Source organism: Diorhabda carinulata, chromosome X (genome assembly GCF_026250575.1).
Source record: "Diorhabda carinulata isolate Delta chromosome X, icDioCari1.1, whole genome shotgun sequence".
Taxonomy (NCBI): Eukaryota; Metazoa; Arthropoda; class Insecta; order Coleoptera; family Chrysomelidae; genus Diorhabda; species Diorhabda carinulata.
This window is the reverse complement of record NC_079472.1, coordinates 24,863,161-24,888,125: the sequence shown is the minus strand read 5'-3', so window position 1 is coordinate 24,888,125 and position 24,965 is coordinate 24,863,161. Positions and strand designations below refer to the sequence as shown.

Below are 24,965 nucleotides of genomic sequence, written 5' to 3'. Positions count from 1 at the left end.
TATAATTATCAGAACAAACAAATTCTTTTGAATAAACTGACGTATCATTGAATGGTATTCCACTAATTTACGTCATTAAATTTGTTGGCGACCAACAAAAACTTAATGCACGATTTGATTACACTATAGGCAGAGCCGCATTGAGGAAACATTTGAATAAAAATTAAAATAATTTAGAGCAAAAATTTGATCTCTTCCCTGAAGGTATTTATTTCTATTTTTAGTATACACTTAGCATTGTCAATTGAATCCTAAAGCTTTCAATGTTTTTTCTTTCATTTTTTTCTGTGTCGACATTTTTACTATTTCACTTCATTGTACGTTTTCCTTTTGATAGATTCTCACTTATTTACTAACCTTATTTACTAACTTTATTTAATCACTATTGTTTTTTTTTACATTATATATGCCTATCCATTGATTGATCGTTTTCTTCTGCTATTTTTTTTATTTCCTTCTTTTCTATACGACTATATCAAAACGTGAGCACCAAAAATGTTGTTTGCAATACCAGTCGCTAGAATTGCATCATTTTAAGCAATTTTTTGGCGCCGGGACATACGGTATCAACTGTTTGCTACCGACTCGTGATATTTTTTCTCGTCGTTCACATTACATTAAAACTTGAATTATCTTAACTAATCTTATGACGAAACGGCGACCCTCGATGTAATTTTATCATTATAGTATATATTTAGTACTTACGAGTTTATCTATAAAGTTGTTGATCTTAAAAATTGTTTTACAGTTGTTGTTGATAACTCATTCATTGAAACGTGAAGAGAAATCATGATGAAGTAAAGTAAAGTTTATTTCCGGAGACAGCAAAAAGTATCCAGCAACAGAATCACTGAATTGAAGAAGAATATTATTAGAAGTTTTCTTAAGAATTCCAACATGGTTCAAATAGAGAAATTTGATACGTTAGAAAGAGTACAATCGCAAACACCAAGTGAGTACTATTTTCTTTATTAGAAAAAAATAATTTCGACTACTATATATATATACAGATTTAATCCGTTCCAACGTGACCAATATTCGTCCTTTATGATACCACAACCTCTATGTTAAAAATAGTTTGAAAATATAACCACTACCAAAAGAAATTCTAAATCATTAGTATTGAAAGATAATTCACAATTTTACATATATCTTACTTATTTTTAAATGACATTCCTCAACCATGTATTTTACTTATAAAACAAATAATTTCACTAGTAAAAATCCATCTATTAATCATTTTACTACATTTAGTATCTGTTTTTGATGTTGACAGTTTGTCATTAAAAATAGATACTTTTGAAAACATCACTGATAACGGTATAAATTATCTCAAATATGAAGTAGGGTATTTCCTAAGGAACTCGCATGGAATGACAAAGACTTTTTTGTTATTCAGAAACGGTATATAACTGGAAAATTTTCTAAAAAACTTCAATTAATGTTTGAAAAACATACAAGTAGTTTTGTGAAACAATTTTATTTATAACCTCCAATTCTCTGTGAAGACATAAGTTTTAAATAATTGACTGCTAATTGCACTTTTAAGTGTATTTTGGCTCTAGGAATTATGATTTTGAGTATTTAAAATTTTTCGGGAAAGTTGGTAAAAACTGTACTGACTATAGATAATGCTGATTTGGGAAAAAAACATATTTTGACTTGAAGAACATCATTTGTTAAAAAAAAGGTTAGGTTTACTGCTAACAATGCTCGTAGCGAGAAAATCAACTGTCACATAACATTTAAAAAAGAACGCTATGTTATGAAATCAATTTTAAGAAAAAATAAGATAAATATAACGTTATCTTCAGCAAAATCAAAAGCTAAATCTCTCGCTTCTTTCAAAAAAGGAATACAAATAAATAACGATTATCATTCAGTAGACAAACAGTTGTCATGTCGAGGTACTGCTTTTTTTTTCTCAACTTGCAAGGGAGACCTTCAGTTGTGAATTAGCTTCTTACTCACTAAGCTCATGTGATACAGAAAGGCTGATGAGGTAACGTCCAAAGTTTCAATCTTTTAAAGTATTCAAATTCATTTCGCAGTCTAGGATACAAATTCAAGATTATTTCAGCATAATAGATATTGGTTGGTTGTTAGAAATATTTCACCGACAATTTTGGAACAAAAATGTTTTTGATAAGTATTACAACGAAATTACAAACAGAATCATATCATATGAAAAATGTAGGAGGAAAAAAATCATATAGAAACCGACTCCAAAAAAGATCCTTTTAAATGTTGCTAATAACGCTGATGTAGAAATTGTTGATACTAAAACTGAGAGTGCAATTACAGTTGTGAGCAATGATGTTGATTCATTGATTTATTACAACAACAACAATGTTTCTAAAAAATATCTACTGGTAAAAGAAAAGAGGATTATCACAATCCACGTCTGATAACCAAAGTTACCAACCGTGTATATTATTTGTTCATGCCTTCACTGATTGCTATTTAACATGTTCTTTAAAAAAAAATAAAGAACAGTGAAATAAAGCTGCTCCAAAGACAAAGTTTGAAATCTGATATAATATGTTTGAAATTTGGCAAACAAACCATAATCGCTCACTAAGATATGGAATTTATTTAAAACATTGATAATTAGAGACAAAAAATCAGCATTAGCACATTTATCAACAACGAAGTCATATCCAACGCGTTTATTATCAAATACTCGCTCGTGGTCGCGTTGACACCCTTCTTTGCGTTCAACATAAATTAAATAGGTTACGAAGTATGATTTATAAACTAAAACGCCCGCGCTCGAGTTCAAGTTCGCGCTTAGAAATGGCCAATGAAAACAGGTATCCAGGTCATATGACCATGCAGCAAAAAACTTTCTAATTTAATTCTAATTTAACATGTTCTTAGAAAAAAATAAAAAAAAGTGTAATAAAGCTGCTACAAAGGCCAAATTGAAATCTGATAGAATATTCTACGAAAACAAACAAACTGCGAACTGTTGAACATTGTTAAAGCTTAAAGCTTTATATAGTTCGAAATTTGACAAACAAACCACAATAGCTCAACTTGGATATGGAATTTATTTAAAACATAGATAATTAAAGACAAAAAATCAATTTTATTAACAAAGAAGTCAAATCCAACGCGTTTATTATCAAATACAGTTATAGTTGGAAAATTAATGTCAATTTATAAATTTTACGCTCGCGCCCGCACTGACACCTGTTTAAACACATCGCGTTCAACATAAATTGAATAGATTACGCTGAAAATTGGCCAATTTTTATGTTCGTCGTTTGCTTCCCAGCGCATAGCCAGTAAAAACAAGTATCCAGGTCATATGACCACGGATTTACCGTAGCAAAAATCCAATTCAACCATAACTAGGATAGAAACAACATTTGCAAGCCAATTAAATCCCCAATTCTTAACGTCTGTCCCTTAACGCATTGTCTGAATCTAAGCTTCTACCTTTTGTTGGAATACCTCTTCCTTTTCGAAACAAACAGAAAAAAACTAAAAATGTGACAGTTTTTCGCAATTTTTTCGGAAAATTTGAATTCCTGGGGTCAAAATACACTTCAAATGTAAGCCTTCGGGGTGATTTATGTGATTTCCAAGACAGATTGGACTGAAAATTAAAATCGAAATCTGATTCATAGTTTCAAGATTTTGATAATATTATAATATAATATAATATTTTATTGCTGATATAAATATGGAAAACATAAACATTCAATTGGATAATATAATACAGTAAATCGAAAAAAATGCTGTTCACTTTCGTTAAACCTCCAAATATTGGGTATCTCGACTTATTTACACTTGTAACGTGTACAAAATGTTATTTACCTGCATCTAATTTCAAAAATTACACTTTCAAAGTAGAAGTTACTAAAATATAATGCTCTCCTCTTGGATTTCTCCTATATTGAAGCATTAGAATACAATCAAAATTTCGATCAGTATTTAGTTATCTGCTAACAAGTAGCAACGTGAATCTTAAAAAGAAGCTAATAACTTAAAAACTACGTACAAAATTCTAGCAATTCAGTAAAAAGTGGCATGAAAAAAAATGTTGCAGCTTACTAATAAGAATTGCCAGTCAGCACAATCATTAAGAAGCCAAAATATTGCCAAGTAGTTATGTGTCTTGAAATAGCAACGACTAGCCAAATTTCTTGATGTGAAGGGAATATTGTCTTGGTAAAACCATTTCCAATTTGTGGAGGAATCCTTTGTGCCATACGTTATCAAAGGCCTGTGCCACATCTAATAAGGCAGTGAAACAGGATTTCTCAATACTGAAATGTTATAGAAACAGTTTCGTGTACGCGGGACACATCGTTGTTCTCAATAATTGATTACAAATTAGTTATGTCGGATTTTTGTCAGAGGACTAGAAGGTCCGTTGTTCGTTCGCATATCGAACCTACATTGGTTGTCAACTGATTCGGAATTGATTCTAAATTCGGCCCTTAATACATAGCTAATAGCTTATCAGCTCCAAACAGGAGTCTTTCAGTGTGACTCATTCACAGATAAGCAGACTACAATAATATAGGAAATAATCAAGTAAATTAAAATATTACATCATAAAATAACGTACAGGATATTATTTCTATTACACACTTCCTAAAAAAATTTACAACTAGAAATTAATTACATCTATGCTTTAAAAATTTATTTTGCTGATACGTTTCCTTTATTGAATAAAACCACAGTCATAATGTTCCCGTCTATTCTTTCTTTGCATGGTCAATTTAACAAAATCGTGTAATTTAACTATTATAGCTTCCATACAAGTTCATTGTTAAATGAATTAGCGACAAAAATTATATCTAAATTGTTATATTCAGATATTAAATTAGTACAATTGTTTAATATATTCGAATATAAAATATACCAGATATATCATTGATATCTACTAAAAAACGAATTTAATAAATATTCCAAATGTGAATAGATGTGAAATAAATAGAATAGTATCTTACATATTTTCGAAAATTCACAAAAAAGGCTTACATGCGAACCCAACTGCTATTTATTCTAGTTTTGAGATACTGAAACTGAAAAAAGTACTTACTGCTATATACCAGCGATATAGTATACGTTTTTTCAATGACTTTGAATCAGATGATTCAATTCATAGTTACAAATAAATTTTATAACTTCAATCTTAATATTTACATTGTTACAAGTGGACTTCAGTGAAGCAAAAAGCCGAAGGGCATGACTTAGAGGTAAAAAATACAACAACACCCAAGTTACAAAATGAAACCTTTTTTCAAATCTATATGCTTCTGAGTTTTTCAATATTATATTTTTACGCTATCAGAAATACGTATATAGAGCCAAAAAATGTTTGGTTAGAAAGATTTATTGGCCAGACCTTAGGAGCGAAAGACTTCGCCCACGTCTAGATATAACAAAACAGGTCAGTTCAAACTCTACAGGTGTACAGGTACCTAGATATTGTTCAGGTAAATAGAAAGAAAATTTGTAGTCTTTCGATAGAATAAATCAAATAAAAACGGAACGATAAATGTGCATCAATGTTCTTTTTATTTATGTGAACACTTTTTGATCACCCACATAATTTAGTTTATTTTTTTATTTACTTGTCACTTTTCCGATGTATTCACGATACTATCAAATTGTTTACTAGCACTCGGTCGCTAAATGTCGGCTGTGTATATTAGAATAACATTCTAGATCTTTCGCATTCTGGAGATCTCTAGAATATCGTCAATCAACAAAAAGGCCTCTATAGAAATTGTTTCTATAAAAATATAATGTAAATAGGTCACAAAAAATATGCATATCCGCCAATATTAAGATTCGATAGCATATTAAAACAGGACGAGCTTTACGGTCTATATAAATCATCGAATTCGAAAGCCAATCTACAAAGTGATAATATTTGGTCCAACCGAACTTTAAACAAATTCATTTCCAACTTATTTAGACCAGTTGTTCATAATTTTAATATTTTTGAGCGATTAGAAACCAGAAAATTTCAACATTTGTCTGCTTTACATAGCAACTGATAATTTTATTATGCCATTGAAATCGTTAGACCGTGATTTCATAAATTTTTGGTGTTGCAACTAATTTGCCCAATTTAATTCCGAAGTATTCCGCTTTGAGACGGTACCCAGATTATAGAAACGGTAACAAGCAAAGAGCTTGTAATAGAATCACAAATATCCTGAATAATGGGGTGTACAGGGTGTATGTATCTGGTGATGTTTATTGATGTAAGAGTACCTGTGCATATAGCTGATTGTCTTCAGAAAATTTAGAGTACAAAATTTAATTACCTTAAATAATAAAACATTTTATTTGAAAAAAATGAAATATTGTGGAAAAAAAGATAGAGGCTATAGTTATGTTCGGAGTAAATAGGACAACCTCCACAACTACTATCTACTAGAACAGCAGAAATGGAAGTAGGGCAAGACACACTTATGTGGGCTTAGTAGTAGCCGAACTCTAATGCGTATTGACTAAACTACGGCATACCATGTCCAGGAAATGCATAGTCATTTACGTGAGAGGATACTTTGAGAATACACTTTTTGACATAGTTCGAAGAGGTTCAAAAATGTCGATCGGTGAGACTAAGCGTCAACCCGAATAGGATCTAACTTATTTCCTTCACTAGGAAGAGAAAACTCAACCTCAAGCCCATCAAGCTAGACGGGCAAGACTTAAAGGGGATATATCTGGGACTAAAGTCACAAAAGCCATTCGTAGGGAGGAATTGAGGTATCCTACTGTGGATGTACACGGCAATTGTGAGACCAATCATCATATATGGGGCAGTGGTTTGATGTACTAGAAATAGTCTGAATACCACGAGGAACAATCTCTCGAAGAGTCCCTAAATAATGAGCAAACTTTGGACATGCATCAGGATGATGCATCGAAAAAAATTAGCTTTGAGAGAAAATTTACCTCAATTTTAAACTATAGAAGTAATGAGTAGGATTAACAGATCAGCTGTAAACACTGGGTTCCCAGTATCGCTGCAAGAAAAGGGAAGACAAAAGATCCTTTGGATCACAGTGTATATAATACCCCAATATTTACATACATACATAGTTATGCTTCTTAATTACAATATGTATGAGATGTCCTTAAATTCATGGATCGTCTATTTTTCTTCAGTTTATGCCTCTTTATAATAATCGTAATTATAATTTTCGGAGTTTCCATCGTCCTTGAATTTTATACAATCTAAATACAAAATTCTAGATACCTTTATCGGTAAATTTTATAAAATGACGTAGGTACAACTGCAATAAGGAGGTCATTCTAACAACTGATTTAAACATTGATAACCTTAGTACGAAAATATTTTGATTAAAATTACAAGATTTCTTACTGGACTGATGTTTACTAAAAGATAAAAAACATTTTTTTTCCATCATACTAATCTTTAATATAAATATTTACTCACAAGTGATATTAGAAACTGATGAATTTTCTCATTTTGTATCATAATATCGTCGAAAAGCAGGCAGTATAATCGTGTTATCACATTTAGTCTACTTATTCGACTGTTTGCTGGAATTGTGCGTGTTGTGATTAAAATGGTTGTGGCAAAAGGTAGGCTTAAATTCAATCTCAACTTTTAGTTAGATATGAATAATCAAATATTTTGGTTTTCACATAAACTGTTTTGCTTCATTAAATTAAAAAAATTTATCAAGCTCAGCGTTAGTGGTCAGTTTATCTGCAGTATCGCCAGTCAGATGGCGATTGAACTGTGTATAGTAACCGCTATCCTATAAAGCTATAATGAACGTTTAGTTTGTGATTTTTCCACCATGCCCCTTGTTCAACCCCAAAACGTTCCTGGAATTAATTCTACAGGACTGTTTGAAACCCATTCTAAATAAAAGAAGCAAATACCCAGCTCACACATTTTAATTTGACAAACTTGTTGCAAATCCTTCTTCTGATTTGCTCTATGTAGTTCAAACAAATTTTTTTTCAAGCGAGGACATCTATAATGGAAACCAATGCTTGATTCAGAGTAATTGATATCTTTCTCTTCTTTCTTGGTGTTATATAATATATTTTGCACCGTTAAATATGGTACCTTGATCAATTCACTTGTTATTTTGATTAGATTTGAACAGTAATTTCAAAATTACCCTTTGAAATGGGTACAATGGGAAACTATCATGTGTTTAATTTTAACCCGAACTAAACAACAATACAACATTTCAACATATTTTAAAACAAATTTTTTTTATTGCACTCAATATAGGCTCCTTTCGAGCTAATACAAACATGCCAATGCTTAATCCAATTTTTCATATAATTGGTGTAAGCCTAAGGTGGGTTGGCCTTCAATACCTTAAGCGAATTAATTTTTTATGGCTTAAATGGACTCCTAGTGCGCTCCTAGAAGGGAAACTTCTTATTGACCGTTTGACCCTGTAGAATGATACTAAAAAAATGATGAGTAGATATCACTTTTAGTTTTGATCGACTCAAGACTCCAAACATTGACCAAAATATCTTGAGTCGATCCATGAGAGTTGTTGAGCCCAACTTTTGTTATATAATCAAAATATAGATGGACGAGAGACTCGCATGAGGTGAGGTTTTGACGTCTTCACGACCTTCACTGCTTGTGCCACTCAATCACGTTCGTAATAAAGTAGACTCCCCAAAACACTGCAACATTTTCAACGATGCGGTAGCCGCAACATCTTTGGAAACACAAAACTTCGAGCAAACTTGTTGCTCAACTTTGTTTTCTACAGTGACAAACTTTTTGCATCGTAAACAAACACACATTAATTTAGATATGGTTCTCAAATTTAACACGAATATCAAAAATTGTACCAATTTTAGGAAAAAACATGTTACTGATTGATTATACCCTGTATTATTTTTATAAACCGATTCAGTATTCAGACCATTTAGGTCCATAGCCTTGTAATTTTTCTCCACTTCTTTCGGTCCCTTGCTTTTTCTCTCCTGCTCTAGATGTTTTTCTCTCTAAGGTCTTCTTCCACTACTTCCCTCCATTTTTTTGGTCTTTTCCTCTTGTCCTCTGGTATTTTCAGTACAACCTGTCTTCGTCCATTCGTTCCAAGTGACCTAGCCATTCTAATCTTTTTGTCTTTATATTTTTGTTTACTTTTATTTGTCATTATCCAGGTTTCACAGGGGGGGATGTCAGGGTGGTTCTCAACATTGTCTTATAAATTCGAACTTTCATAGATCTGGATATTTCTTTGGATTTTAATTTATTAATTATTAATATTCTTTTAAGAATGCCTGCACAGCTGTTACTTTTGACAATTCTTTGTTCGATTTTCTTTTCTTCATGGCATTTATTATTGGTGGTACACTCAAATTACATGAAATTTTGTACTTCCTCGAATTCTATTAGCGTTCCATTATGTTTATGTACTTTAGGATTGTTTTTTGTCTTACTTCCAAATTTACCGTTTATTTTCATAAACTTTGTTTTGTTAATATTGAACTGTAAGCCTATCTTCAAGCTTTCTTCTGCTTCTTACATAAGCTAAGCATTGGTGACTTCTGTTAAATATCATGCCCTTTCTGTTGATCTTGGTTCTTCTGTATACCGTTGATAGGAAGTCCCTTTGTCTTAACACTTTTGTGTTTTAAAAAGTTCACTTTTCTTGTTATTAATTTTTATTATATTGGTTGTGTAAGCGCTTTTGAAATCTACAAAAAGGATCTGTGTTGGTATCTCATATTCATAACAACCGGTAATGAGCTGTTTTATCATACAAAATTGATACGAATATTTTGTAAGGCTATTCCTCTATAATTTTCACACAATGTTTTTTCTTCCTTTACTATTTATTTAATATTCAATCTAAAAATTATTAACACTCTTAAGATCATAAATATCTATCAGAATTGGTTCAAGAGAAAGTATTACTGTAGGTTGAATAACTACAATGTAACTTCTCTACTAACCAATTTAACTCATATCCTTATTAACTTATTTTTCTCTTTTATAATTCAATAATTTTGTTTAATATTTCGACATGTCTGAATTGACATTGATCTACAGACATCATTAACTATGATTTTTCTCAATATCGTTGGTCGTATTAAAATCAATGATAATAAATTAGTTAAAAGTACCTTTGTACTTGACCTGGATATATTGTTTACTAAATAATTACAGCAACTATGAATAATATTTATTCAACAAAAATTATTCCATTTCAAAAGTATAACATAAAAACAATTTTAAGAACGAATTTATGATGCAAATTCCAAACGATTTTTTATCACTTGTTAATATCGGCTTTGTGGGGGTTTATATTAATATTCCAGACTCATTGCTGCTGATAATTGGTTCAAATACCTCTCATCTACTATCTGTCAATATTATAGATATTTGTGATAAATGGATTCTACTAATAAAGACAATAATAACTAAATTAGACATACATCTATGCAATGTATTTGTAGAAGACGTTGTGTTGAAAATTTAATATATTAAAAGCGTCTTGTAAATCAAAACGAAAAAGTAATTTCGGTTTTGTAGTATAACCTTTTTTTTAACAAAGAATAATTTTCAATCAATTATATATATTTCATTTTACTCAATGACCTTTTGCCATCCTTCTTTCAGCTTCATGAATCCGCGCTCATAAAAGTTCTCGTCCTTATTAGCAAAAAACTGAACCAGGTGCGATTGAAGGTCATCGTCATTTGTGAAAGTTTGACCATTAAAAAAATTCAACTTCGAAATAAATGGTAATAAGGTGGTGTCAAATCAGGGCTGCATGGAAAATGTGGCATCACTTCCCAACCAAGTACCAATAGTTTTCCAAGAGGTGTTAGGTCTTGAATCATAATGGGAAACTAAACCTTTTCGATTTGACATTCTGGCCGTTTTTATTTGATTTCTTCATCCAGTTTCATTAATTGTTGACATTAAACATCAGCATTGATCGTTTTGTAATCCCACCATACTATCATCATGAGCTTTTTTTGTTGTTTGTCATCTTTCGATGTGGCTTTTGTTATTGGACAGGACCCATGTTTTAAAACCAATGATGATTATTTTCAAGAAAGGATCGGTTTTATTTAGTTTAAGGTGCATATCGCAAATGTTGATTCTTTGTATTAAATGATTTTCTTTCGATTCGTGAGGTCAAACTTCTTAACTAGCCCAAGACATTTTAAGTGCTTTACAATTGTTTGCGATACGTGTAGCCTCTCGAACAGTTATATGGCGATCCTCTTCAATCATGACTTTGATTTGGTCATCAACTTCAGTAGGCCGACCAAAACGTTGCTCATATTTGAGGGAAAAATCTCCAAAACGGAATTTTTTATACCAATTCTGACACATGTGCTCTGTTAAGCAATAAACACCATAAACTTCACATATTTCTTTGTAAGCCGCAGCAGCTTTATTTTCTGAACGGAAAGTAAAACATGCCGAAAATGTTCGTTTCTGCTCTCCATTTAAAATCAACCCACAAGTAATACCTTTAATAAAAATCATGCACGACTTGCTTCTAAAGTTACGTCACTGTAACCAGTATCACGTGACACATAGCAAAGTACAGCACTAACATAAATTATTCAAAAAATAAACCAACGCTCTCTATCAGTAAAAAGCGAAAGTACTTATTTGCCAACCTTATATATAAAGTATCTAGAAGAACGAGTCATCCTGGCGGATTATTTTAAGAGCTGGTGTAATGTGATTCAGAACAGAAAACTATTATCCCGATTGAATAGTTATTTCGCAGTTATTATTCTAAATAATAGAATTATCAATTTAAATAAATAAATAACAATATATGTTGAAAAACAATTCAAATCAAAACAAGTGAATCAGCATAGTTAATAAATAATTGAAACATAAGATTCAACTCTCATAACATAAATTACATTCTTGTTATGCAATTGAATTTTTCCATACAACTCATAATATTTCGTCTATTTGAACCCCATTCATAATAATGTTTTTTCTCAAGCATCAGAACCAATATATTGGTAATATATATTTAATTAATATGAAGAAATTAAATGAGAATTGTTTATTAATATTAGATTATCTAACTTTTATCAACGTTCAATTTAAAATTTACGTTCTGCAACCTTTTCCATTCAATACAGCTATACAGAAAATGAAAAAGAAATCATTGATAATATTATGAAACCAACATACATTACCCCTATTAATGGGCGTTGTTATATTCCAAGAATATGATTCTTTCCGACTATTTTCAAACTTAGGTAGATTACGCTTTAAAAATATTAAAGTAATGATGATGAAATATATCGTTACGTTCTAAGAACAGATAATAATAAAATTTAAAATATTTTAACATGGATTTAATCATAAAACTGAGTTATTACATTAATCGGATGTGGCCCTCTCCTTCAAAGATAGAGAGAGATTCGTTGGGAAATTTTTAGGTAGAATAAGGGAAATTTTTTATGAGAGAAAGGTTTGTTGGAGTTATCCCTGATATAGGAGCTGTTCCTCCACAGGGCTGGGGTTGTGGAGGTTGCGTGGGGTTGTGTTATTCTAGCTATTTTTTTTTATTTTTTGAAAAATTTAAATTGGAGGCGGACGGGTACAGCTGCGGCTATTATTTATTCCTTATCGTCGGCCAATTGGCTGGTGAACTGGCTCACCAGATTAAAGGGAAACCTTATAAAACCTGCAACACCGACGATCGCTCTTTCACTCGCAATATAAAGAGGCTTAATCAACGATAAAATTTTTTTTATTTTAATTAATTAAAACGTTATTATAATTATTGATTTTCTAGTAACTTTTAGTTTAAAGAGCGTACCCAATTGAAATCTCAATTTTTGTTTTATTTGTTTATTATTTTTTCGGGCTTCATGTCCAGCAAAAGTGTTGATTACATACTCAAAGTTCAAATTTCGGGCTATGGAATATTCAATGGATAGAATAGTTTGTAACGTTTCTTGTCTCATAGAATTTCTTAAATAAGTTTTTCAACTTTAAGAATGATCACTCGGCACTACCGTAGTCACAGGAAGCTTGAAGAAATGAAATGATTCTTTATGATTTATAAATTCGCAAATTCTCCTTTAGCTGTCGTTTTTAGTTCGTGTCTAAAAGCGGATAGAAAACTAAGAATTTCCTTGAAAATTGGAAACAATTTCATCCATTTTAAGGAAACGCAATCTCAGTGGGTTAATGATAATGTCTAATACATTATAGAATATATTTACTTTAAACAAGCTTTCAGGATCTTGGAGACGTTTATCCTCCCAAATTTCATCACTTTTCTCTGACTAATTTTAGGAAATTCAGGGTTTATTGACCATTTTTTTGTTATACTATTTGCTTACGTTTTCAAATATCCAAATTAATTTTGATACCTTTCAAGGTCTTCCAGGCAGACATGCAATCGTATTGAGGCATTTGAGCGATAAATAGCTTTAGAGGCCTCATCGATGGTTTGTAAAATTTTGTGATGGAAAACCAGTAACATATTGAAGTTGTACTTTTCGACATTCTTATTCAGTAAAATAGCTTCAATTGTATCATCTGTTTTGAAATGTATTGAAATATTTTTTGTTAACGCTTTTTGGAATTCAACAAATCGAACGTTTAAAGCAAATATAGCAGACTCTTCTTTATTATATATAAAACTTGATAATATATTCCAAAAACTTTATAACTTCATATGTTTTTGTATAGACGGCATAAACAAAGCCATCTATTAAGGCTTCGAGAACGAAATATGCCTATTCTTACAGCAACAGCATTTTGACAAAAATTTTTGTTTAACTTGTTTATGCAGGTAGATAACTCAAATTAAAGGTAAAACTAATAGATTTTGCCCGTACTTGGAAACTTGAGAATAATGCACTCTCCGTGTTGCTTTATTTTCAGAATGTCCGCTCCTGAACCTGCCAGGAGAGACGCTGAAACAATGTCCTGTGTATCCTGTAACATTAAGTAGAACCCGCGGTACTCAGCAATCTTTGCTGGTAATTTTCCAATGGTAGCTAATCCCACGGCTTGTATGTCACATTTTCCATTATAATACCGGACAAAAAATCTGTTGTGTTTTACAGCAGGAGGTTTATTATTTCTATACTTTTCGTGGAGGTCAACAAGATTGACACCAATAATATTTCGCGAATAACTTGTGTTTTGTTTTTTGGAATTGTAATTTTAAAAAAGGTCCCTCCATCAAATCCATCAGCTTTTCTGCAGGTTCACGCAATTCCTTTTATCATTACGAACTAAGGAACATATTTATTTAATAATAAATTATAAACATCGTACTTTTGCGAATAGAAATATTTCGTCTTCATCCTCTTTTATAAATCTTTCTACATTCTCCTTCGACAGAATCTCCGACTTTTTTGCATGGTATCCTGCTGACCTTCTCTTCAGCCAAGCCAAAAGCATAGTGTACTTCTTGATATCGATGTTTTTGGACACGGTGAGAACAGATCTCAACATTGAATATGTAGTCCACAAAGTCTTTAATGTTTTTAAAGTTTGAAAATAACAAGTAGTACATTTTCGTTGATGTTGTTTCGTTGTTTGCTTTCATAGTAACAATACTTCTAACACCATTTGATTCCACATTAATATTTTCATTGTAATTGAAGATTATATTAAATATTATAAAACCGGGGAATTAGATAAAACGTTGTACATAAACACGTTATGAACAGAGCGGTAATGTTCAACATTGCAAAACTCACTGGAACTCGTTTTGGCAAATATTAGGCTTGTTGAACAATATAGCTCTTTTCATGACTAGTTACGTAAATAACTATTAGATCATATTTCGTTCTAAATAAGCACTTTTCATATGATATACAAAATATAAATCCTAAAAAGTTGTATTAACTGTTTGGCTTACAATTTGACACCTTCACATATACAGTATACGTATCTAACGTATTTTTTCTTTGTTTCAGAAAATTTTTTTGGAAAGAGACATGTACAGTATCTATTGTTATTTAGTGTAAACGTTTTAGCTTATGGACTAAGAAATATTTTGAATCTAGCGGTTATTGCCATGATTAGTACATCGCCGCCAGAAGGAGTAAAAGTAAGTTGCTCCAATAATTCTTTTTTACAAACAAACATTGTACCGAATAAAAAAGTACATTCACAAGTATCGCCCAGCTAGGCGATATAGTGTAAACAAATTCCAAAAGTACTAGCTAACAGAAACAAAGTAACCCTCACCAAACCACCAGCAAATACCACGCAGTCAAGAAGCATATAATTTTAGCAAAAAAAGTGCAATTACTCTATATATTGGAGAAAAGCCATAATGGGGCTTTATGAGATGACAAATCAATAACGAACTGAACTGATGAACGCCCAATGCAATTCCATATGAGCTTAGGAATGTGTGAAACTTCTGAACATGTCCAAAAACGATATTAAACTGGTGGTCGCTTTTCTGAGAAGACACCGCCATATCAAATACCACCTTAAAACGATAGGCTCGGTTGAGGACAATTTCCGAATATGCAAGCAAGTCATAGAAACACAGACACATTTATTCGGCGAATGCCCTGCCCACTTTAGCTTACGTATCTCAAAGGAATAGTGAGAACACTTTGGGAAGAGGGAGAAAAAACCCAGAAAAATCGCATCCTTTGAGAAGAGTCTACATATTTTGGATGCAGAATCATGTACAAAATATCTGTTTGGGTATATGTTCCAAAATGTTTCCACAAATAATCCAATCCCCAGATTTTTAAGAATATTGTTGAAATAGCTTAAAGTTTTTTGTTAAAACTTTTGCTTCTTTTTATTCTATATGTTCATCACTCATTTCCTTTTTTGGTTACACTTTCTGTGTTTGTAAAAAGGATTATGAACAATTGCTTTCTTATAGATAAAATGAATGAATTATAATTATGTCAGATAAGACACTTCTAACTAAATAATACAAATTCTTATCTTCCTATATCAATTTGTATCTTGATACGGTAATGTGCGAATTTAAAATTCATCTCAAATTTTGATTAGATTCATTTTATCAATCTGATGTTAATTTCCATAACAATGAACTTCACTCCAACTTTTAATTTGATTGCAAACTCATGTATTCCATTAAATAACAATTTAATTATTTATATCGAAGCCGAATATTTTGATTTCACCGCATGAAGTTATCAGTATTTTCTTGTAAATTATATCTTACCGGAAATTAATAAAAGTCTCTTTTTATCCTACAATTTACGAATCCAGCTAACATCAATATATGAGACTAAGGTCTTAAGTAATCTGCCTATAACATCAATATATGAGATATAAATGTCATTGGTTTGAAAAAGAAAATTGATATTTCCAACATTGGAAATATAATTGTATAGCAGCAAAAAAAAACACGTTCGTTTCAAACCGCTATGGCACAAATACTATAATAGTGACGGGAACGTGTTTTGAAACGTGCATAGACAAGATATCTAGATACCCAACGCACTACTCGTTTTTTACCCCACCCGTCTAAGGCGCCCTCTAGGCGCACAGTCTCGTTATTTAATAGCCAGACCTCGTACAATTAGATTCAAATAACCCTAGAAATAACTAATATTCTTCTTTTTAAATTAGAGGTTTCAGAAAAGCATTGACAAAATCTTGGTGAAATATTTCAAATATTATAAATCAGTGATTTCGCCATGTTATTTATTAAAATTCAGTTCAGAAGAAAAATCAAATACCATATTAAAAAAAGTAGTAGTAATGTTCTCAAAAGAGACTGTAGGTATACTAAACTCCATAACTATATTATCTATAACGAAACGTTTATGATAGATAATAATACATCTATAGAAAGTCAATATCGAAATAATTCCAGTGTATACAATCGTAGATTTTATACAAGATTTCTTTCAAAGGTTTCAGGTATTATCATTAGAAAGCTTTATACTTGTCCAGAGTACTCTCTTACACTATTCCCAAAATAATGGGAGTGTACAACCACATGTCAAGGTAGATCTGTAGGAGCTCTTTTCAGACCGAAGATAAAAAATAGTGTTTACTTTCACATCAATCTTTGAAGATATCACTAAGAATCTTTATCATATACATTGCATCATCATCCTACTAGAAGTGATTATCAAGGATAGTGGATTACGATTCCAAGGAATGATTTATAATACCAAAAGGCAGAGTCCTGGCATACGCAGATGACTTAGTGCTTTTAACTAAAACAAAACAGGAACTACAGAAAATGTTTTCACTATTTGAAGAGACAGTAAAAATTAATTAATAATCACAACAGACCAAAACAAAGAGTTCCGGTTTGATAGAGTACAAGAGTTTGAATACCTGGGAGTGGCAATAACAAGTAAAGGAGACGAAATTAAAGAAATCGACAAAATATTGTGTAATGAGAAAAAAAGAGGACAACTGGCTAAATGCTGGGAGAGAGGAGTGTTAAGAAAAAAATTTTGGAGGGATACGAGTGGAACGAGAAGAAGAACGAATGCAGAGATTAAAAGGTTATATGGTCAGGCAAAGATCGGTTTTATAGTGAGGGCAAAAAAACTTCGTTTGTTGGGGCATATAGACAGAATAGATATATGATACATCGTATTCATATAAAAAAAAATACATTTTTTATTGCGTTATTTTTTTCATGTTTGTATTTACATGTATTCAAAATAAATAAAAATGATATTTGTTCAAAAACTCATTTGGTATTATAATTATTTTTTACAGACTTTTCCAGAATGGTCGGAAAGCAAAAATGTGATGTTATCATCTTTCTTTTGGGGTTACGTACTGACTCAAATCCCAGCAGGCCAACTTGCCGAACGGTTTGGTCCTAAATTGTTTCTATCGGGTGCCATAATAATTTGCTCATTATTTTCAATACTCATTCCTATTTTTGGTGCTTATTTTGGATATATTGGTGTGATGGTATGTAGGATAATACAAGGACTGATGCAAGGATTCATATACCCATCTATTCATCATTTAATTAGCGCATGGGTCCCATTAAGTAGCCGAGCCAAAATTGCTGGATTTGTGTATGCAGGTATGTACCACGTTTATTAATATAGTAGATAGTCTAGTTTCAAATCAATGTTTGTCATATTATGTCAACATAATCAATTTTCAAACATATTCCAAGAAGAACTAGAGATTATTATAACATTGATTATGATTATGCATTATGATGCTGAAAAACAAACTTTTAAGGATCTTCAATTATCGATAACGCAAAATCTAATTAAAATGATAAAATTTTACAGGCGGACCACTTGGTACTGTTATCGTTATGCCAATCGTCGGATACATATCTGGTTCAAAATTGGGTTGGCAAACGGTATTTTACCTACTCGGAGGCATCGGGTTCACATGGACTGCTTGTTGGATGTTCTTTGGTTTAGATAGCCCTCACCACCATAAAACTATTTCACCGGAGGAACTTAAATTCATCCAAGACGGTGTTGTTTCCAACAAAAAGAAGGAGGTATGTATAGTAAAAAATTATAAAAATGAAATTTGAAATCATGAAGCTGAAAATATTTGACACCTGCAGTATCTTCATAATTCATGGAGATCAATTTAAAAGATGTGAAATTCTTAATGTACAATTTAACATTGTTACTTGAGTTAATATTAGTTGAGATCTCGATTTTCAGAACAAAAGTATCTCTGACAAAAATTAGAGGGATACTTCATTCATGCTGTGTTCTGAATATATCCCATTATTAAAAAAATACAAATGGTATGACAAATTGATCGGGATTTAGTTTGAAAAGCTGGTTTTAAGTATGTTTAAATTTTAGTAACAATTTAATATTTTTTATTTACTTTAGCAACTGCCGACTCCATGGAGAGACATCCTGACCTCCGTACCATTTTGGGCAATTTTAATCTGCCACTTCGGTGATCTCTGGGGTTTCTGGACGTTGCTTACAGAAATACCAACGTACATGGACAAAATTTTAAAGTTTGACATTGCATCGGTAAGTGTTGGATAGAAAGAATATAGGGTTTTAGAAAATATACAAGTATTATTTTTTTACAGAACAGTACTTTGTCCGCTCTACCATATCTTATCTATTGCCTGTTGAATTTGGTGATGAGTCCTATTGCTGATTACCTTATTACCAATAAGATCACATCTGTCGGTGCTAGTAGAAAAATATTTAACAGTATAGGTATGAACCTATGCCCTAAAATGATTTTTTTGTAACTGGAATCACTTTGTATTATTTACCGAATTCAGACGGCACAAAACAAAAAAAAAGGTTTTCTAAAAATATTCCTAAGCAAATAATTGTAATATAATTTGTGCTGCTTGAATGAAATAATTTTTTTTCTATATTTAAGAAGGAATATGCTTGCGTTAAGATTAACTTAATATTTTATAAATGCTATTTATGAAAAAAATACTAAATTCTTAAATAAATATAAAACACATAAAAACAAGTATTAAGTCTTTTCAATGATTGATATCAATTAGTGATAATTATTTCTGGCATTTATGCAACCATGTCGGACTAAATCTTTAACACTCAAATGGTTTTGTAGGAATATTCCACATACATTTTGGTTTACTTTCACAATTTCTCGGAAATATTAAGCTCATATCCTTCTGCATGCTAGAATATCGCAGCTATTAGTAAAAAGAAAATCAAACCTTTCCACAATAAAGGTCCTAAAAGTCTCTTTTCTATTTTAAATCCCTAAATGTCCCCTTTTTGCTAATTTGTCTCAAAATCCCTTTTTTTTTGCAAATTGGTCTCTAAGCCCCTTTTTGCATCTAATATTGTATGTACTTTTAATTTGACGATAGTGCTAAGAAACACTTTTTTCATTTGTTTATAACTGCCATATGAATTTAAACATAAGTTTTATGATTGGAAGTGGAAATTATATCACAATTATAATAAGCGTTAGTTCACTTCTTATTAACACTTCCCTTGACCTCAATTCCCAAGAAAATGTGTGGATATACTTAATGGGAGTTGTATACATCAATATTAGACAGATCTTTGTCATTGAAACCTGGGACTTGCTACTGCCCTCCAGTAATTGGTAAATGATATTCCAAATGTATACAAACTTGGTGAATATATTGACTATTAACAGTATTGAATTTATTTCGATGGGACATTTTCCTCCTATTGACACATTCACTTTTTTTCTGTTCACATAGCAGGGAGTATTTTTGTACAGACTTTTGTTTGTTTCCTTCTTCCTGATTTCTTTCATTTCCAGTTATGACACACAATCACAGTGACTTTATTTCTATGGGACATACTGTTTAAACATTTTCATGAAAAATTCGTACCCAAGAAAAACTGACAAAATATTTTTGTGTTTGAATAACATAATTTAAAATATTTATCTTATTCATTTAAAATTATTCTGTTGAATGAATCAAGATATGCAAATCTGAATTTTAATACCTTTTTTTTAAAAAAAGAAGATAAACTTTGATCAGACAAGAGTTTCAATAATCTACATAAAAATATGCTTTCACTAAAAAAATTTTCTATTGAAAAAAGAAAAAATAATAAATATCTGGTTAAAACACTGTTTTGATCAAAGTAAAATGAGTTTAAAACAAATCATTTTTTTAAATAATCAAGTTGATTCATTTTCGTTTGTTTATTATTATATTTTAATAATTTAATTGAAATTTGGTTAAAAAATTTATATTAATACCAAGATCCAGATAATACATTTTAGAAAAAATAGAAAAAAAGTTTATTTTTTAACCTTTATTTCCATGAAGATTTTTCAGCTCTTTCTTTTCGGGTGGAGGGAAGGTAGATGTACCGTATTTAGCAACCAAGGATACGACAACCCTGTGTGCTACTTATCACACACAACATATTTTCTTCAATAATACTTTAATACCCTCAATCGATTCCATTTACCATAATACAATGAAATCACTAATCTAGATTCCAATATTTTCAAAACGTATATTTGGTATCAAGACTGTGAGGTCCGATTCAATTCAATGTTAATTGAGCATCCTTCAATTACACTGCAAAATGTATCAGACCTAACGGGTTTTGTAAGGAACAATATTTTTGTTTAAAAAAATTTTTCAAATCATCAGGGCTCCATTAAAAAAAAAGAAATAAACTGCTACAAACAGGGTATCTATATAAAAAATATTAAGTTGTAGTTTGTCAAAAATCGCTAAGAACAACCAAGTATATTTTTTCTTAATCTACTTGTTTTTTTAAATTATCGTAAAACTATAATGGACGTTATATACTTAGTGGTCCTCAGTACTGTAAAACTTAAATTTCGGTCTATATATTTTGTTCTCGAATTTCTAAATCTATAGTATATTCGGATATATTTGAGGGTGTTTCCGCTCTTTGACAACTAAGTTGCGCTAAAAATTTATGCTATCCCGAATATTCATTAGTATTATATAAAAAAAAAACTTTTAAAGCCAACTAGTTGTCAGTGCAGCAATAAATTAATCAAATGTATCTACTTTCTATTCAAATGAACTAATGCGTTCTTATTTGTTTCATTTTAGGTGTATTCATACCAGGTATTGCCCTTATTGTTCTTTGTTTCATTGGTTCCGAAGAGAGAGCCTTAACAGTATTCATGTTGGTAGTGGCAGTTGGCGTTAATACTGCTATTCTTATCGGATTTCACGTAAATCATATAGATATTGCCCCTAATCATGCGGGTACTCTTATGGGAATTACAAATGCTATAGGAAATGTAGCTGCAATTTTAGCTCCTTTGGCTGTGGATCTGTTCAAAAAAGTTGGCGGTTATGAAGAAGTAAGTTTTTTGGATATTTTACTATTGACTGGATGATAATTTAACAAATTTTGGATGAAATCATGTCTTTTTTGATGTTATTGTCCTTCTTAGTATGAAATTACGAATGGCGTTGAGGAAATAAAACTCTCTAAGAGTATTTTATTTATCTTTTATTTGAGCTTTATCAAGGCTTTTTAAGTTATTAGACGTTAGTCAAAATATAATATATAGATTCCGCACGAAGGGATAATTATCTTGTCAAGGAATGTATATATGTTCAGTAACAAATCCTTTTGTATACTCTCTTTATAATGTCAATTCAATCTTGACAAAGAGATAAATGACACAAAAATAATCACATTAACTAGCAATTTTATATAATATCTTCGAAGTCTTAGATGAAGTAATAAAACAAGTAGGTAATATGCCTTGATGTACTAGTAATTATAATGTTCATTATAAGAATTATAACAACATTGTTATAGATGAAAATTCTACTTTAACCCTAAGTTCTAAGAGCTGATAAAAAATTCAAAAAAACTTCTTTTTTTACTTAAAACTAAGTATAGATACTCTTTATACGAGCGTGATTATTCAGGATGCTAAAAATTTAAAAATAATCGTGATGCATCGTAGGAATATTTATTTATTAATATCGAATAAAACTTTTCTTTCTTCTCTTCACTTATCCTCATTGGTTTATAATATATACAGCCATGTGGCCATGTATGTTATCCTGGCTTGATGCCGTCTTTACGTGGGAAACTACATGGTTATCTATTTCATTTGCCTATGAATGACGTAGTTAATTTAGCACAGTTTTGACCTTGGTCTTAATTTCATAATTTCAATTGTTAGATTTCTTGTGCCGTTGGAAATGGAGTACATATTATTAAAATTTGAACTATGATCATTATAATTATCATAATCATGATAATTATAATTCTGAAAAAAATATATGTGATAGTATAAGGTATACAATAAATTTAACAAATGTTTAAAGCTCTAGTGTCCTAGAATACTAGCTCAACTAAACATCACAATTACTTTTGTGATAAAAAATTTTTGTATCGAGTACAAAGGTGGAGAACTTTATTGCCCCTATAAAACCCGAAGTTTAATCATTAATTTCAATAAAATAATTTTTCGTGCCGAGTGCAGAGTACCCTAGGATGCTAGCACAACCTTCACTTTTGCGATAAAAAAATCCTGTGTCGAATGACAAAGTGGTTAGCCAACCTCTCGAAGAAAAAATTTTTTTTGTTTAAGGTGTTCCAATTAATTTCTCCAATTTTTCTCTAGTAGCACAGTCGTGCTAGCACTAAGCTAGCACAACTGAACCATATGTTTTTGAAATTCGAAAATGGCTGGATAAAAATTTTTTTTCAATATCTTATCAGCTCTTAGAACTTCCAACATTGAAAAAAATGTTTCGCAGCACAACTTATATTTTTTTTTAATTTCGAAAAAGGCTGGGCTAACTTTACCCACATTTTATGTATAGGGTTTGGCAAGATTTATGTGTAAATTAATTGAAAATCCAAACGCTCCCCGATTCCTTTAAGATATAATGAAATAATGTATGGGATGTCCTCTTTCATATTTCTACAAACAAGTCAACTATCGTATATATCTCTTAAAACTTCATCTTAGAATATTGGTTATATACAATAGGGTCATTTAAAGTATTAACTCTTATCAACTTTATTACCTTAGCCATATTAAGCATTTCTTGTATATTATTGTAATTTTTACATCATGTAACTTGAGAATTTCAATTGAAATTAGAGTTCATTTTAATTGAATAAACTTTTTTTCTATATTTAAACAAAAGATTCTGCAATATAAGACAAATAAATGACGAAATATAATCATATATACAATTTTTATGAGAGAATTTTTTTTCAGAGTGATAAACAACTGTGGAATATTGTTTTCATAACTGCGTCTGTACTGTTCATCACAACGGGTATCTTTTATGCTGTCGGAGCATCAGGAGAGGTTCAAAAATGGAATGATAAGCGACCAAAACAAGAAGAAAACGTACCAGAGAAAGAACCCATGTATCAGAATGGTACTTGATGGTTACATTTTTTTTTGTGTCGAGGAAAAAAATCAAAATAGTTAATAGACCAAAGTCGAAATTACTATTAGTAATTGTCTTTGTTGAAATGTCTTATTCATTTTCGGACTTACGCGGTTTTTATTTGATAAGGTTTTTTAGAACAGAAATTATTTATTTTAAAGTTTTTTAGAGAAAATTTCATATTTTTCTATTTGAAAACCCTAAGGCAGTTTTTACCAGATAAAGACAAACTTGATGGTACTATGAACTGTTCCTTATAGTCCAAATTTTTATACTTGCTCTTTGGGAATTTGATTTTGTGCTACATTTGTGTATTTTTATCTACGTAATTCTAGAATAAAATAACGAATTATATTAAAAAAGAGATAATATATTATGATTGAATTGTAAACCAAAGAATAACTTGTTTATAACAGGAAAATAATATACTGGACTGATTTATTTGTAGGTTTATAAATTTTTGTTAAATAATATTTAGATTGATTGTTAGAATAGTTCATGCAATTCTTGCTGTTTCATTTTTACTTAAAAATATTGAGAACTCTTCAACCAATAATAAAATTTTTTGAACTGTATGAAACTTTATTATCAATGCACAAATGTAACCAAAAAAGATTTTTTTACAATAAAGATGAATTTTATATAATCTTTTGGTTTTATTTATGTTGTTAAGAAGGTAATGAATCGACGAGAACGATGTTGTTTGGTATGACTCAACGAATCAGAACCATAAACATAGTTGCTGAATCAATTTGAAAATACCGAAAATGTAAAACTGGAGCTGACATACAATTGTAAAGATATAAATGGGAAATACCAGAAACAAGTTTCTAAACTTGTACAGTTTTCAAATGAAAAAGTGATATTGATAAGCTCACAGCAAAATTGTTTTACACATGATCAAAAAAAAACTCATAAGGAATAATTCTTTGTGAAATCGATTTTGACTGTAAAAAAGCCTGACTCTGTTCGCTGTTTACACTACCGCTACAATTAATCGTCTTCAACTAATAAACAATAAAGTGGGCTGTTCTGTTAGGAATATGCCTTTTGTTCCTATTTACCTAAAGACGAAAATTTATACGTATAATGAGTGAGAGTGATTTTTGGAAATCAACAAGAATTGTAGACCCAATCATACAA

At 30.7% G+C, this 24,965-nt stretch overlaps 1 protein-coding gene across 3 annotated transcripts in view; it reads left to right on the top strand.

The window, feature by feature from the left end:
* Nucleotides 1–24,470, top strand: part of LOC130902054 (putative inorganic phosphate cotransporter) — a 50,021-nt gene extending 25,551 nt beyond the window's left edge. For 2 of the 3 annotated variants that reach the window (XM_057813858.1, XM_057813857.1), the window contains exons 2-9: nt 749–952; nt 14,929–15,062; nt 17,696–18,014; nt 18,232–18,452; nt 18,802–18,951; nt 19,014–19,146; nt 21,498–21,754; nt 23,645–24,470. In XM_057813858.1, coding sequence (XP_057669841.1) covers nt 898–952; nt 14,929–15,062; nt 17,696–18,014; nt 18,232–18,452; nt 18,802–18,951; nt 19,014–19,146; nt 21,498–21,754; nt 23,645–23,818 — 1,443 coding nt within the window. In that variant the 5' untranslated portion in view covers nt 749–897 and the 3' untranslated portion in view covers nt 23,819–24,470. Of the gene's footprint in view, nt 1–748; nt 953–7,454; nt 7,588–14,928; nt 15,063–17,695; nt 18,015–18,231; nt 18,453–18,801; nt 18,952–19,013; nt 19,147–21,497; nt 21,755–23,644 lie in introns of those variants that run through there. The other variant, XM_057813859.1, reaches the window with a different exon arrangement.
* The last annotated feature ends 495 nt before the right edge of the window (nt 24,471–24,965 follow it).